At 37.5% G+C, this 15,271-nt stretch overlaps 1 protein-coding gene across 3 annotated transcripts; it reads left to right on the plus strand.

Annotated features, from left to right (window-relative positions):
* Positions 1–867: 867 nt before the first annotated feature.
* On the plus strand, positions 868–12,330 carry nxf1a (nuclear RNA export factor 1a). 3 transcript variants are annotated; one of them, XM_046850158.1, is made up of 22 exons: positions 868–1,019; positions 1,655–1,708; positions 2,537–2,744; positions 3,298–3,466; positions 3,588–3,671; positions 3,790–3,894; positions 4,023–4,103; positions 4,198–4,267; positions 4,422–4,510; positions 5,075–5,182; positions 5,342–5,451; positions 6,687–6,723; positions 7,124–7,192; positions 7,272–7,327; positions 7,953–8,060; positions 9,258–9,316; positions 9,789–9,904; positions 9,995–10,037; positions 10,887–10,959; positions 11,440–11,622; positions 11,830–11,890; positions 12,025–12,330. In XM_046850158.1, the coding sequence occupies exons 1-22, from the start codon at positions 962–964 to the stop codon at positions 12,058–12,060; spliced, it is 1,977 nt and encodes a 658-aa protein (XP_046706114.1). In that variant the 5' UTR covers positions 868–961; the 3' UTR covers positions 12,061–12,330. The 3 variants fall into 3 exon arrangements, with proteins under 3 accessions (XP_046706114.1, XP_046706115.1, XP_046706116.1); XM_046850160.1 differs by lacking the exon at positions 868–1,019 and adding an exon at positions 1,392–1,562; XM_046850159.1 differs by lacking the exons at positions 868–1,019; positions 1,655–1,708 and adding an exon at positions 1,391–1,599.
* Positions 12,331–15,271: the final 2,941 nt, after the last annotated feature.

Consider the following 15,271-nt stretch of genomic DNA (forward strand, 5'->3'; position numbering starts at 1 on the left):
GAATGTGGCTGTAATTAAGGAATTGAATCTAAGACGGAACTACGAGACAAAACATCAGGAGAAGCTGAAAAACCTGAATGCAGAGCAGAAGATACAGAAAGTAGAAGAGTTAAAGAAGAATCGGACATTTCAGCAGACGTGTTTCACCACAGCAAAATCACAAAGTGAAGCTGGTGTGAAAGCAGAGGAGAAATCAGAGGCACATCAGCCGGTTATTTACTGAGGGAGAGTTTCTGAAGAGCTGCATGATGAAGCTGTGAGACGTCTGGTGTTTCACTGGAGATATTTGAATGGAGAGCAAAATATTTGAAGTTATTTAAAGTTTAAGTTGATTTATTCTGGAATAATATTCCTGTCTGTTTTTATTCATATTTATGTTTAAAAAACATTGTTTTAGTGTGTTCAATAAATGTTTATCCTGTTCGGCCCACAACCTAAAGTGTGCTTTGTTTTGGCCCCTGTGCAATTGAGTTTGACACCCTGATATAGATGAATATCATTAATTATTAATAATAACATATAATTAAAGGTAAATTGAGAAAAAAATGTATTTTAGAAGTGTGTATCCCTTCAGATTAGTCGGTACCCAAGAAGTAGCTCCCGGTGTCAAAAAGGTGGTGACCCCTGATGTAGACGAACTGAAATATGGCTGTTCATGTGTGTATGTATGAGAGAGAGAGATAAAGATATATATATATATATATATAGAGAGAGAGAGAGAGAGAGAGAGAAGATGAAAAATAAAAGATAAAAATAAGAGTAAATCATTTATGATAATACATTTATTGTTGGTTTTTCTAGTGACTTTTTTTTTGTTGGTTATTTTATTAATATTATTGCTGCAGGGCATTTTTTTAGTAAGGTGCCATTTTCCAGTACAGCGTTGCATGTGACGTCACAGTGAGGTGGTGGGGTCATATTAGAGTCCGACTCCTAAACAATTTATCGTCTTCTGATCGAGATGTTTTCTAAACGCGGGTGTCGTCGTTTGTCCGTATGCAGAAATGTGCGATCTGAAGGTGAGCAAGGAATCAGACTTTGTTGAAGCACTTTTTTTTTTTTACTATTTACATTAATAAACAATCCATCCGGAAATATTGGCAAGTTATATGTAATATCACTAAAAAGTTCGAGTTATATTACAGCAGTATGTAAAAGCCGGAGCACGTGCTGTGCAGCCTCGGAAATATTTTTTTTTCCCCAGTTATGATTAATGTATCTATATGGCATTCTTGTTGATGATAAGACAGCATTTTGACATTTTAAAGTACAAAGCTATGTCAAGCAAAAAAAAAATAATTCTGATGATGAAAATTACTCTTAGCAATGCTGAATTTAAAACACAGCGCACATAGTAGAGGAGACCCGGATGTTACCGCCCACTGGGAGTGACGGTTAATGAAGTTCCCCTGGAAATGCTCTCCTGTGTTTGGAGTCGCCTGCGCTGTCAGATGATACTTTAACAGCGAGATGTGAACAGTTCGTATTTGGGTCAAATCGCTGCGTATTTAATATTTGAGCGGAAAAAAAACGCCACCTTACCAAGCTGGCGGTGTTTTCAGGTCTGGATAATGGCGGACTTTGACCGCTGCTACAGTGGTAAGTGTGCAAACATCTTGTGACTCGGTTGATGTTTGGGTTTATTTTTGTTTAGGTTTGGACGAAGACCCAGCTGTACGAAAAGTCTGGATCAGTGGCAGCTATTCGGGTAAAAAATATCATATATTTAGCATGTTTACTACATTTAGACGTGTCTTGGCTTTGTTTAGCATACTAAATTCATGAATAGTGTACAGCTGTACACTGCATGGTGTCCGGGTTTTTACGCCGTGGATCACGTCTACTACTCCGGTTTACATGGCGATTTTATACCAAATTATAAATGCTGTTCTGGGAATGTATTATTCAGATTGGATTTTAAAAGCTTGGGTTTGCTTGGACTACCTGTATATACACAACTTTTCAGACTTCTTACAGTCAGGGGATCCTTCACCATCAGCAGTGGTGATTTTTCTTTTAAGAACATACCAAACTTCTTCAAATTTTGGGCACATTTTGAAATGTGTGCAATCATATATTGTAGCTAATAACCATAACAATTAATAATTAATATAATACCCAAAAACTGTGGGTTGTGATTGCCCTGTTGTAACAATTTAATAATCATAAACCTGAAGCTTTGCTTCACAGTCCCCAGGAAGTGCGCAGACACCACTGTGAGAACGTCTGACATATTCTGATTATTAAATTTAAAATGAAATTTGTCATCATTATTTATATTATTATTCATTTTTTTGGTATATATATCTAATGCAATTGTAATTTTTGGGTTTCTTACATTGCAATAACAGGTTGCTTAACAACAGTCTTTGTTACTGCTGTTTTCATGGTAACCAATCCCAAAGTCCCATCACTTACAAATAAGAAGTGTGTAACTAAAATTGGTGCACTGCGATGTGCAATTTGTTATGGATTAATCCAGTGTATAAACAGAAATGTTTATGATCGTTTATTTTATGTATTTCTTTTGGATCAGAGCATGATGACCGAGTGAGTGGTTCTCAGTTTCATAATCGCAGAAGTCATGGGCCACCCAGGAGACGCCAAAACAATGCACCAGTTCATCAGAGACTAGGATGCCATCCCAAAAGGGGCTCCGGCAGTAATTTTCCAGGCAGGTCTGTGGATGAAGATGGAGATGTGAACATGAGCAATGGCCATGATAGGAGTTTTCAGAGGAAATTGTGAGTATATAAGTGTATGTGTTTTTGTGTGAATGCTTTAACTTAAATGTTTGAATAAATAGAGTTAGGAAGATTAGAAGTTTGAAGGGGTCTATGTGGACTTTGTGGACACTTGAGCATCACACACATATGTGGTTCTGTTACCACAATGTTGTAGCATTGCAGTTTCCCTTCACTGGATCTTATTGGCATGATAATGCTCCTGTGCACAAAGGGGACTTATAAAAACATGAGTGTCCAGAACAGAGCCCTGAGCTCAACCCTACTGAACACCTTTCGATGAATTGGAACACAGAACACACCCGAACATCACCCAGAGGTCATTACCTGGTGTTTCTAAAGCTTGTAGTCTCCACATTCATACCTCAGAATTAGTGGAAAGCTTTGCCAGACAGTAAAGGTTAATATAACAGCAAAGGGACTATATGAACTAAATCTGAAATAGGGCAATCAAAAAGCACATAAGGGAGTGATTGGTGTACTTTTGGGAATATAGTGGCATGATGTAAGATTGCTGCAAATTAAGTGGACTGATCTGGGTTCTTTAATGTAGCAACCCATATGGCCGGGGCAGCCGACGATGGGATAATCGAATTGCTGAAGACCGAAGAGAAACACCAGAACGGTGCAGGCTACGGGGAGGAAGTCACTTATCAGGCAATGAAAAAAAACCAGGAGGCCTGTCAATCTCAGGAAAATCCAAGACATGGTACAAAATAACGGTACGAAAAAATGGCAAAATTGTGTTTATAATAAAAAAAAATATATTAAAAAAAAGTTTATTGTTGCTTTTACTCTATTTTATAAAGTCAGTAGATTTGAACAATGGTTGTTTTTTAACAGATCCCTTATGGCAAGAAACATGATAAGAAGTGGCTTTTGACTGCTCTTCAGAATCTCTGCCCCATTCCTTTTACTCCAGTACATGTGAGTAAACACCAGCAGGCTTAATAGTCCAGATAATAATAACCTGTTATTGAATATATAGCAGATGTGTAAACAGTGAACCGTTGTGTTTTTTTTCTTTTCCTCTATGTATTCAAAGTATTCCGTGGAGGGACAGAAAGTGCAGTTCTTCGTAGATGATGATGACACTGCCAATGCATTGCGTAGTATCTCTCGCAAGATCGTGGATATCGAAGGATATAAGGCATGATGCTTGGTTTTTGATATCTCTGATACTCTTTGAATAGTATTTATTGTATTAGGTAAATTTTATGAATCCTTCTGCAGTTAACTATAGATGATTTGATAAATTGTTTTTGTTCTTTTATTTAGGTTGTTGTGATCATGAACCCCTGTCCTCCACCATACTTCCTTCAGAATGACTTGAAAGACGAGGATCTTGAACACTTAAAGGTAAAGGGCTTTATGCACTCATTCTGAAAAAAGTGATTGGGGGAAAAATAAAAATAAAAAACTGATACTGATGGAAGCTCAAATCTTTTAACAGCAATGCATGTCCAAGCGATTTGATGTCTCCGAGCAATTTCTTGACTTGAACAGCATTCGCAGTGATCAAGGTAGTTTGACTTGACTATTAATTCATATTTATACTGATCATGTCATTCTTTAAGTTTCTAGATAGCAAAAGAACTAACCAGACATTGCTGAAAAGCAATTTTTTTGGTGAAACGCATATGTGTGAAATTGAGAATTGTTGACATGTCTTTTCAGATTTGATCTCTCAGAATATCGATGTGATTCTGAGCCGGAAGAGCTGCATGGAGGCCGTGCTGAAGATTATTAAAGAGAATGTTCCACAAGTAAGATTTCGTTTTACAAATACAGACATCTAAATTATGATGTTTTATTTTTTTCTCTTGTGCTTTCTAATAAAACGTGTGATAGTCATGGCATTTAAAGTACTTACTTAAGAGATCTGTGGGTTTGTAAAGCCTTACTCAGCTCTAGCAGAATCTGATTCTGCTGTCAGTGGCTATCTGATACATTAATGGTAAGCGCATGTGCAGTTTGTCTCACAGTATTTATAGCAGGGGTATTTCATCAGGATAGTCTGCTTACCAACTACTATAGCAAATATTTCGATTTTATAAACGATTATAAAATGCTTGGATGCTTTGGGACACACTTTTTCCTGCTAAGGGTTGATCCTGTACTCTCCGACATTTCTGCAGGTGGCTGTGCTATCTTGCTGTCATGCTAGCCTGTAACATAAGCAGCCAAACTAATCAATAACGGCATTTGTGGACAACAAATTTCTTTATCGATTATTATTGATTTTATCGAATTAGTTGTTTCAGCCCTAGTTAACAGTATCCACACTAAATGATTTAACATTAAATTTCTCACTATTATGTTGTCTATAGCTGACTGCTCTTAACCTAAGTAATAACAAGCTCTACAAGCTGGATGACCTTGCAGAGATGGTGAACATAACTCCCAACCTAAGCACTCTCAACCTGTCCCATAATGAGGTGACATCATTATTTACCATCTTCTAACTGTTCGTTAAATCATGCATTTTATTTATATTATACACATTAATTCTCATTTCATAATGTACTTTGATATAATGTGAATTTAGCCATGTGTACTCATTTGAACTGGTTTCTCTTTCTGTTCTTCCACCATAGTTGAAGTCTGAGCGGGAGCTGGACAAACTGAAAGGCTTGAAGCTGACAGAGTTGTGGCTGGATCACAATCCTCTGTGTGATCACTTTACAGACCAATCATCATATATCGGGTAAGTGGTTATGACCACATAGTTGTATTCATCGACACTAGATAAGGGCCAAAAACTGAGAGGAAGAAATATACAAGAAATGTAGCTGAATATTAAAAAAAAAAACATTCAAGTAACACAATGGACCTCCTGTACTTAGGAGGTATTAATGTTTATATAGTAAAGAAGTTTATGATTCTTAAAAAAAAAATGTATGCTAATTTAGTTCTCTGAATATATTTCGTGCTTTAATATACTAATATCATAAGATAACATTACAGGCACACAAAAAGAGATTAAACGTGACATTTGCTTTAAATTGGTCACAGTGACTTTCATTCTGCTGAAAATCTAGAAGTAATTGTATGTTACTGTAGAAATCTAAACAACTTTTTTGGCTAGCTCTTACAATAATGGCCCATAAACACCAGCAATAATTGTTTTTTCTTTGCTTATGAGAACCACTTCCCAGTTCTCCCCAGGAAAACTTTAATTTCAGTACTAATACTGCTGCAGCATTTACAAATAAAAACATCTTTCAAATTGTATGTAAACATTTCAGGAAGCAGGTGAGGCCTGACTATGCAATTAAGGGTATTCATTGAAGCAACACTGAATCATGTAGTCAAATTTCTCATGTAATAAATTCAACTCATAGCAAGCTAATAATAAAAACTGTTATTATTCAGAAAAAAGACAGTCCTGTTTATGATGTAGAAAAAAATAGACAATCATTGATCATACTTTAAATGAAAGAGATTCATGGACCCTACACAGTGTCAGTCATTCTGCTTGTAATGTTAAAATATTCAAGGCTACCTTAGGACTGGACCGAATTTGTGTTTTGAATATCACATCACAGTGTCCTATTTTTTTATTTTTACCTCAGTGAGTCATTTCTGTCTTTTTAGATCAGATTAGTACATACCAATATTTTGTGCAATAAGTGTCCCAAACATTTCACAGCAGGTTCTGCATGGAGAAAACTGGTGGTTAAAAAAATAAAAAATGAGGGTTAAAGCTTCTAATATTTTTCAGCTGTCTTTGAAACAAAGATGAAGCTGAAACACTAAAGTGTTTGCTAAGCAAATATTGTGTTGGATTTAGACAATTAAATTGCTAACACCATAGTGGAGCTACACGGGTCAGGATTTCTTTTTAAACCCTTATTGTATTTTAGTGTGTGAGTGTTAATGTGAGCACGGTAGTAAAAGCCACATTTGAACCAAAACCCTTATGCTTTGTTGTTTTGACAGTGCTGTGCGTGACCGATTTCCCAAGCTCCTCAAACTGGTAAGAACCTTTTCTTTATTGCTTACAGCTGTCACTTAGTTTCCCCCTTCCACAGGCTTAGTTATTCTTTTCTTTATTTAGTGTTACTCTGTCTTAATGTGTAATATCTGTTAGTCAGTGATTCTAAGAGAAGAGCATTTTACTTAGGTTCATTTATTTGCTATGTATGATTCATTAATTTGTCTGTTTACATGACCCTGAGAAGACAGTTGACTTAATTACTGTGATAAGACTGAAAGTAAATCATGTCTCCTACCTTTAACCGTGTGTGAATAAATTAGTTTGGCTCCAATAACGTCTTTATAATAAGTAGTCAAAAAACAAGCAACATTCTTTACAAATTAATAAAATAGTTACCAAATTACAAAAACCTAATGCTTGTATTCTTATTTCTATGTAGGATGGCCACAATCTTCCGACACCGATTGGTTTTGATGTGGAAACCTGCACCGCAATTCCTCCGAGTAAGGTGCGTCGTAGGCTTATTGAATTGTCTCTCAATATATAAACGATTCACTGTTTTAATGCCATGCATGTGTCTGTTTCAGGACAGCTACTTTGTTTCAAGTGACGTCAAGGAGTTTATTCTGCGATTTCTGCACCAGTAAGTCCACCACCTGTCAAATATAAGCATAGTTAACATGGTCACTAGTAGCATAGTGGCATGAAGGATAGTGTTGCCATTTTGCAGCTCCAGGATCCTGTGAATCTGTGTGGAGTTTCTCTTGTTCTCTGTGTGGGTTTCCTCCGATATCATCCAGCCACCCAAAAAACATGCCAGTTGGTTGATTGGTGACTGTTACTAAACGAGTGTGATTGTGTGAGTGCATGGTGCAATTGACTGGTGTGTTCCCTTGTTTAATGCAGTGTTCCTGAATCCTCTAGAGTAGTGGTGTCAAACCCAATAATAGAATGGGCTCAAATTAAATACCAGGTCTATGTAGAGGGCCAAACGCTGTCATTTAATGAAAAACAAAACAGACAGCATACATTCTTAGTTATAATATAAATGTGCTATTACCTCGCATGCCAGATATAATGGCTCGGCGGGCCAAAAGTGGTCCGGGGGTCATGAGTTTGACGTATGCTCTAGAGGGTCTCTTGACCAGGATAATGTGTTTGCTAAAGATGAATAAATGATTGTTTGCTTGAATTAACCATTTCTTCTTTATTACACATTTGTTCATTCTGTACATTCTAACAGAATCCCTGTCTGTGTATTGCAATAGATATTACAGTGTGTATGACTCAGGAAACAGGCAGCCTTTGCTGGATGCATATCATGATGAGGCCTGCTTCTCCCTCAGCCTTCAAAATGCCATTTACAATGTCTCCAAGTAAATCCTTTTTTTTTTTTTCGAAATATTATTTCTACTATTGAGTATTTGTAACAAAAAACAAAAAAAAAAAAAAGATATGCATGATATCAAATTACAGAGACAGACATATAAAAATGACTCTATAGTGTTTATCAGCTGAAAGTTAATGCAGGGCTCCAGACAAAAAAAAAATCTATTTAGGAGCCATTAGCTCCTATGAAAAAAACAACAGGCTCCAAATGATATTTTTAAGTGCCACACAAGAATGAACTTTAAAAAACACTTACTTCCAGTCATCCTTTCATGTGTACATCTGCCATTTTTTACAGCATGGCCTGGGAACTGAAGCGATCATATAGGCGGTGTTGAATTAAATTTTTCGCTCTTTCCATTATTTTTCGGCAGGCAGTCCACATCACATGCACGAGACACTGCGAGAGCTAACAGTGCTTAGACACTGTGGCGCGCTCTTCACCGTTATGTGATCACGAGCATTTTTATGCTTTTGGCTATCGCAGTGTTTTCTTACCGTCTCTTTTTTTTTTTTTCAATGATTTGTTCCCGCAATTTCTCTGCCCGCTTTAGAGCAGAAGTCGCAGAACATTTTCTGCGTCTCGTGATCATACCTCAGTCATGAAAACTCTTGAATCCAAGAAGTCTTTTGGCACTTTTATTTATGTTTTCACTGACTGACATAGAAAGATGGTCCTCAGTGTTTTTGTCGTTCTGCCTCTCTCCTATGCTGGCACAACTGCAGCCTGCGTTTTTATTAACAGGTGTGTCATTAGCGGAAGAGTTGGACAGAGATGGAGACTGTTTTGGAAAAAAGTCTGATATTTTTAGTTTCAACATGTTTTTTTCTGATGCAGAAAGGTGAAACTATCCCGTTATTTTGGCGCTTTAACTTAAGCATAGGCGGTGCATGCGTCTCTGTTTATTACGTCAACAAATGATGTGATAGGCCATTCCTCACAGAACACGCACATAAAAAGTCATAACATGCAGATTATTCAGTCAAAACGTGCAAATTTATATGGTCACAGGTGGTGATCGAGGCAAAAATATTACTCGCTAATTATCATTTTTGGCGCAAATGCGACTGTCTGGAGCCCTATAATGGGTTATTTGCTTTCTGTTTAATTATTTTGTATTATATGCAGGAAGTCAAATATATTTAAATTTTCTTTCACTAACTCAGCTCTTCTGTAATTATAGGTATACCTCAGAGGAATATAAAAGTCACAATCGCAACATAAAGAGAATCAAAGACCCTTGTAAGTATTTGCAAATAAAAGGGCGTGTTAAACGAGAGACAGAAGTGAAGTAGGGTTTGTGTTTGCCTTAATAATAAATTCAGTAATGCCGTACACTGCATTCTACTGAACTCAGAAGTGGGAACTCTCAATTGAGCTACATTTTCAAAAACCATGTACACCTCCAGGTGTCCCATGTATGTTTGTTAGCAACACTGTTTAGTAACAAAATAATAGGTTAATTAATTAATTCTAATTTATGGGCATTTGTCTAAAGCAGAATTAATGCAGGCATATAATGGTGGTGATTTTGATACGATAGATTTGGCATGTTTTTCATAATTTATGTTGAATAAGTTCTGTTAAGTGCCTTATTATTACACTGTATATTTAGTGAACATATCATCGTACTTATGTTTCTTGCAGTACCTGGTAACTGATTTATATTATGTTGATAATCTGAAACTTCTCTGCCTTTTTACCTTCCCCATAGCGATGAGGTTTCGTGCATTGAAGCACACTCGACTGAGCATAGTCGCCTTCCTGAATGAACTGCCCAAAACCAAGCATGACTTGGCCTCTTTTAGTGTTGATGTGAACACATGCACTGTGAGTTTTACAGTTTGTATTTTTTTTTTTTTTTTTTATTACTTGTCACGACTAAATTCTTAGTACGGTTTATTGACTCTGTCTCCTCAGGAAATGCTACTGGTGTTTACAGTCACTGGGATGTTCAAGGACTGTAAGTATTGTTTGCAAAAGATGTCACATAGTGAACCACTGTGCTCTTTATATATGTTTATCTTTCTTTCATATGTACAGTATATACAGCACCTGTCAAAATATTTGGAAACACGTAGTTGTGTGTGTGTGTGTGTGTGTGTGTGTGTGTGTGTGTGTGTGTGTGTGTGTGTGTGTGTGTGTGTGTGCGGGTTGTGGGACAATAACATCATTAATGGGACTCCCACAAAATGGTCTAAGGTGAATGTTCAGAAAATCGCAATTAGCTACAGGTGAATGGACAGTGAATCGCAGAGAGGTACAGATATTACTTCATTATTGAAGAAAGGAACATACAACACAACAAAACCTTGGCCTTTTTTTTTATTTATATCGTTTCAATTGATGTTCTATGTTTTGAAACTTTCCATGTCTATATTCATCATTTACACAAAAAAGTCAAACTCAAAGAAAACAATGTTTGGTTATTTTCTGTTTCTTCTTTTATATTCAAAAGGGAAGCAAATGAAAAAAATGAAGTGTAAAGGAGCTAGACGAAGCATTCAGTGCATTAAAAATAAAACTACTTATACATTTTACACGCAGGCTTTTGAGGGCGGAAGCAGAACAAAACTTAAATATTGCGGGTGGGAGAAAATACATTTTTTTGGGATTTGAACCTAAAGGGGGCGGGAGAGGGACTGAAAAATTCATCTCATGCAGGTCTACTGTAAACTTTAATTAGAGAGCACACAGTCAGCTGGAATGCTCTTCAAGATGGAGTGTGTGTGTGTGTGTGTGTGTGTGTTCTAGATTATTGATAGATTTAGATGATAATTTTTCTTATTTTATTTTTTTCCTGTTCCATTAGTTGATGTCAAATCAAAAGAAAATATCCGTGCCTTCTCCCGGGTCTTCGTTGGAGTCCCAGCCATGAACAATGCGTAAGAAAAAACTTTTTTTTTTTAACTGATCTTTTGTGTCAAAGCGTTGGACAATTAAAAAATTCAAGCTTGCCCACTGTGCAGTGTTTGCCCCATTATGCTGCCCGCTCCCATATATGAACTAAAACTAAATTAACTCTCTGTAGCATGATAGTACAGCAGGTTACATTTCCACCTCCCATGTCCCAGGTTCCATCCTGTTTCCATACAGTTTTCTCCCTTTTCCCAAAACCACTTCAGTAAAATTGGCAAAGTTAAATTGACCCAAAGGGTAAATGAGTTTCTGAAAATCACTCATGGGACTTCCAGGGTGTTTCTCCCACTTTACACACACACTCAAGATTCTGCAGCCCCTATCCCTTATTGTGATTACATTCATTTGTGGTGATTTGTCTACTTTTGATATATTTTCTCTTTTTTTCAAGCTTTCAGGAGTTGTTGTAATAAATATTTTTGGGTGTTTTTATTTTGTTCTTGTAGGCTATGTTTAGTCAATGATACGCTATTTGTGAGGCACGCCACCATTGAAGAGGTCCGCCGTGCATTTGCCCCACTTGCACCGACCCCATCCTGCAGCCCCGTGTCCACCCCCTCTCCCACCCAGCAGGAGATGATCTTTAACTTTTCTCAGAAATATCAGATGAATCTCGAGTGGTCCCAAAAGTAAGTAGAGATCTTGATGGAAACGTATATTTTACTGTGTAAAATGGTACCGTTTTGTGTGTTTGCACGTGTGTGTAAACTGTCCCATGCTCATAACCTTGAGATGTCAAAAGCACGTACAGGACATTGTCTGGGGAGGGGGATTGACTTTAGAATCTGATTCACATATTTAAATCATATTTTTTTCTGCCTTGTGTTCTGTCTCAGGTGGCTTCAACAGAATGAATGGAATTTCAACCGAGCTGTTCAGCTCTTCTTAGAGCTCAAGGTGAGACTCAAAGTTTCAGGCACACCAGAGGATAATAATGAATTCAGTGACAATGTAATACAATAATGTGCTTCAAATTATAATAGTGTTATCTTTAGTTAATATGTTCACAATGTGTTTCTGTTTTGTAACAGGCTAAGGGTTCCATATCAGTGGCTGTCACATCGTGAAAATGGATCAGAACAGTTTATTTAATAAGTTTGCTGTGAAAAATTTAAATGAAGCGGAAAGTTTTATTATTATTTATTTGTTTAATTTTTTATTGTTTGTTGGTTTCATATTTTCTTGCTGTTATTAAAGCTCAGGCTGGATTGATATCTAAACACTAACAGCACTTGTTGGTTATTTGTTACCATTGTGTTTTTTAATAATGTTATTTGTGTGCAGATCAGCCCTTGCTAGGTGCATTAAAAAAAGCAATAAATTCTTTGCTTATTGTATTCTCTTTTTGTTCTGGGTGTACCAAAGGACTGCATTACTGGCGATTGCTCAGTTTTGCTTTATGTCAACAACAAACAGACTCTCTGTCATTAGAAAAAATATATAAATCATTGCGTACCAATGTTGCCTATATATAATCTTTTTTTTTTTTTAGTTTAGGATCAATCCAAGGATGCTGAAGTTGAAAAGTAACATTATCTGCTGCACCACCCAGACATCTCGACATAATTAAAGATCTGAATTGAACAGAATGTTTCACACTTGACATTTATAAGTAAAGTTGGCATCTGAAGCATTATCTGAAATATTTTTTAATGAGAACATATGCTGAAAAAGCATAAAGTAAAAATGAATAAAACATCTTTATTAAATAATTTGTCTAATGTAAGCTATTTATATAGGCTGATTAAATCAAATATCTATAATTGTATTTGCATTTTAATTAATGAAGAAACATGGAGCAGAAAGAATGGGAAAGAAAAGGGTGATTATCATCGTCTTTTAGCTGCTCCCATTAGGGGTCGCCACAGCAGATCATCTGTCTCCATACTACTCTGTCCTCTACATCTGCCTCTTTCAACCACCTGCATGTCCTCCCTCACCCCATCCATAAACCTCCTCTTTGGCCTTCCTCTTTTCCTCCTTCCTGGCAGCTCCATCCTCAGCATTCTTCTACTGATATACCCCATGTCCCTCCTCTGCACATGTCCAAACCATCTCAATTGCACCTCCCTCACATTGTTTCTAAAACATCCTACATGCGAAAGTTATAACAACACCAGTGATATGGTGAAAAAGCTGTGCAATGAAGGGTTGATAGGCTGAAAACAGCACTCAATGGGAAGAAATAATACTAAACGTAACAAGGTTGGTTTGAAAATGTAAGAAGTAGAAAGTAAAGATATTTGTGTAAAAATGTATTGAGTGAAAGTAAAAAGTTGTCCAAAAAATAAAAAGTGGGGTAAAGTACTGATACCAGACAAATCTACTTAAGTAAAGTAACAAAGTTTTTGTACTTCATTACTTCCCACCTCTGTTTTGTGGTGATCTTCCTCGGCATGAAACCATACTGCTACTCACAGATGGTCACCTCTTCTCTCAGCCTGGTTTCCACTACTCTTTCCTATAACTTCATGGTTTGACATATCAACTTTATTCCCCTGTAGTTACTGCAGGTCTGCACATCTCGCTTTTTCTTAAAAACCAGTACCAGCACACTCCTCCATTCCTCAGGCATCCTCTCACCTTCCAAAATCCTGTTAAACAATCTTGTTAAAAACTCCACTGCCATCTCTCCTAAACATCTCCATGCTTCTATTGGTATGTCATTGGGTAATACCGACTTTTTAATCTTCATCCTCTTAATCGCTGCTCTCACTTTCTCCTTACTAATCCTAAACTCGTCCTGCTCTACCATCTCCACACCATCCAACCTTCTCTTTCTCTTATTTTCCCTGTTTATCAGCTGCTAAAAATACTCTCTCCATCTTCTCAACACAGTCTCCTCACTATTTAACACATTTCCATCTCCATCCTTTATTGCTATAACTTGTAGCACATCCTTTCCAGCTCGGTCCCTCTGCCTGGCCAATCGCTACAAATTATTTTCCCCTTTCTTTAGTATCCAAATTCACATACAGCTCCTCATAAGCCTTTTCCCTGGCTTTCGCCACATTCCTCTTTACCTGCTGCCGCATCTCCTTGTACTCCTGCCTACTTTTCACATCACTCTGTTGATCCCAATTCTGTTTTGCCAACCTCTTTCTCCTCATGCTCTCCTGCACTACCTCATTCCACCACCACGTCTCTTTGTCTTTCTTTCTAATTCCAATAGTCACACCAAGTACCTTCCTAGCTGTCTCCGTTATCACTTCTACAGTAGTTGCCCAGTCATCCAGCACCTCTTCAGCAACACCAAGTCCCTGTCGGACCTCTTCCCTGAATCACTGCAGTCTTCCTCCTTCACTTTCCACCGTCTTATTCTTCTTTCAGTCCTCACTCTCCTCCTCTTCTTCTTTACCTTTAAAACCATCCTAAAGACCACCATCCGATGCTGTCTAGCTACACTGTCCCCTGCCAACACCTTACAATCTCCAATCTCCTTCAGGTTGCTCCTTCATCTCCTGCATAAAACATAGTCCTGTGTGCACCTTCCTCCACTCTTATACGTCACCCTAGACTCCTCCTTCTTCTTAAAATATGTATTCACCACTGTTATTTCCATCCTTTCAGCAAAATCTACCACCATCTGCACTTCCACATTCCTCTCCTCCCATACCTACCCATTACCTCCTCGTCACCTCTGTTCCCTTCACCAACATGTCTATTAAAGTCTGCCCCAATCACCAATCGTTCTTTCTTAGGTACACTTTCTACCACTTCATCTAACTCACTCCAGAATTTTTCCTTCTCCTCCATCTCACAACCCATTTGTGAAGCATAGGCACTGATGACATTTATCATCCTTCCTTCAACTTCCAGCTTCACGTTCATCACCCTATCAGAAACTTTCTTCACCTCCACTACACTCTTACTAAACTCTTTCTTCAGAATCACCCCTACGCCATTTCTCTTTCCATTTACACCATAAAATAACTGTTTAAACCCACCTCCAATGTTTCTTGCCTTACTCCCTTTTTACTTGGTCTCCTGAACACACAACATATTTACCTTTCTCCTCTCCATCATATCTGCTAACTCTCTCCCTTTACCATTTATAGTGGCAACATTTAAAGTGCCCACTGTAACCTCCACTCTCCTACACTTCTTTTTCTGCTGTCTCTGTAGACGTCTTCCTCCTCTCCTTCTCCTCCTTCGGCCAACAGTAGCCCAATTTTCACCGGTACCCTGTTGACTAACAATACTTGTGGTGGTCGTTGGTAACCCGGGCCTCGACCGATCCGGTATGAATTTTCGATTCATGATCCACATATTTGATTT

Source organism: Silurus meridionalis, chromosome 5 (genome assembly GCF_014805685.1).
Source record: "Silurus meridionalis isolate SWU-2019-XX chromosome 5, ASM1480568v1, whole genome shotgun sequence".
Taxonomy (NCBI): Eukaryota; Metazoa; Chordata; class Actinopteri; order Siluriformes; family Siluridae; genus Silurus; species Silurus meridionalis.

Coding starts and splice junctions, on each gene's coding strand:
- nxf1a (XM_046850158.1), top strand. CDS start 962: ATGTTTTCTAAACGCGGGTGTCGTCGTTTGTCCGTATGCAGAAATGTG. Junction 3,895..4,022: donor TGGATATCGAAGGATATAAG/GCATGATGCTTG, acceptor TCTTTTATTTAG/GTTGTTGTGATCATGAACCC. Junction 6,724..7,123: donor TTCCCAAGCTCCTCAAACTG/GTAAGAACCTTT, acceptor ATTTCTATGTAG/GATGGCCACAATCTTCCGAC.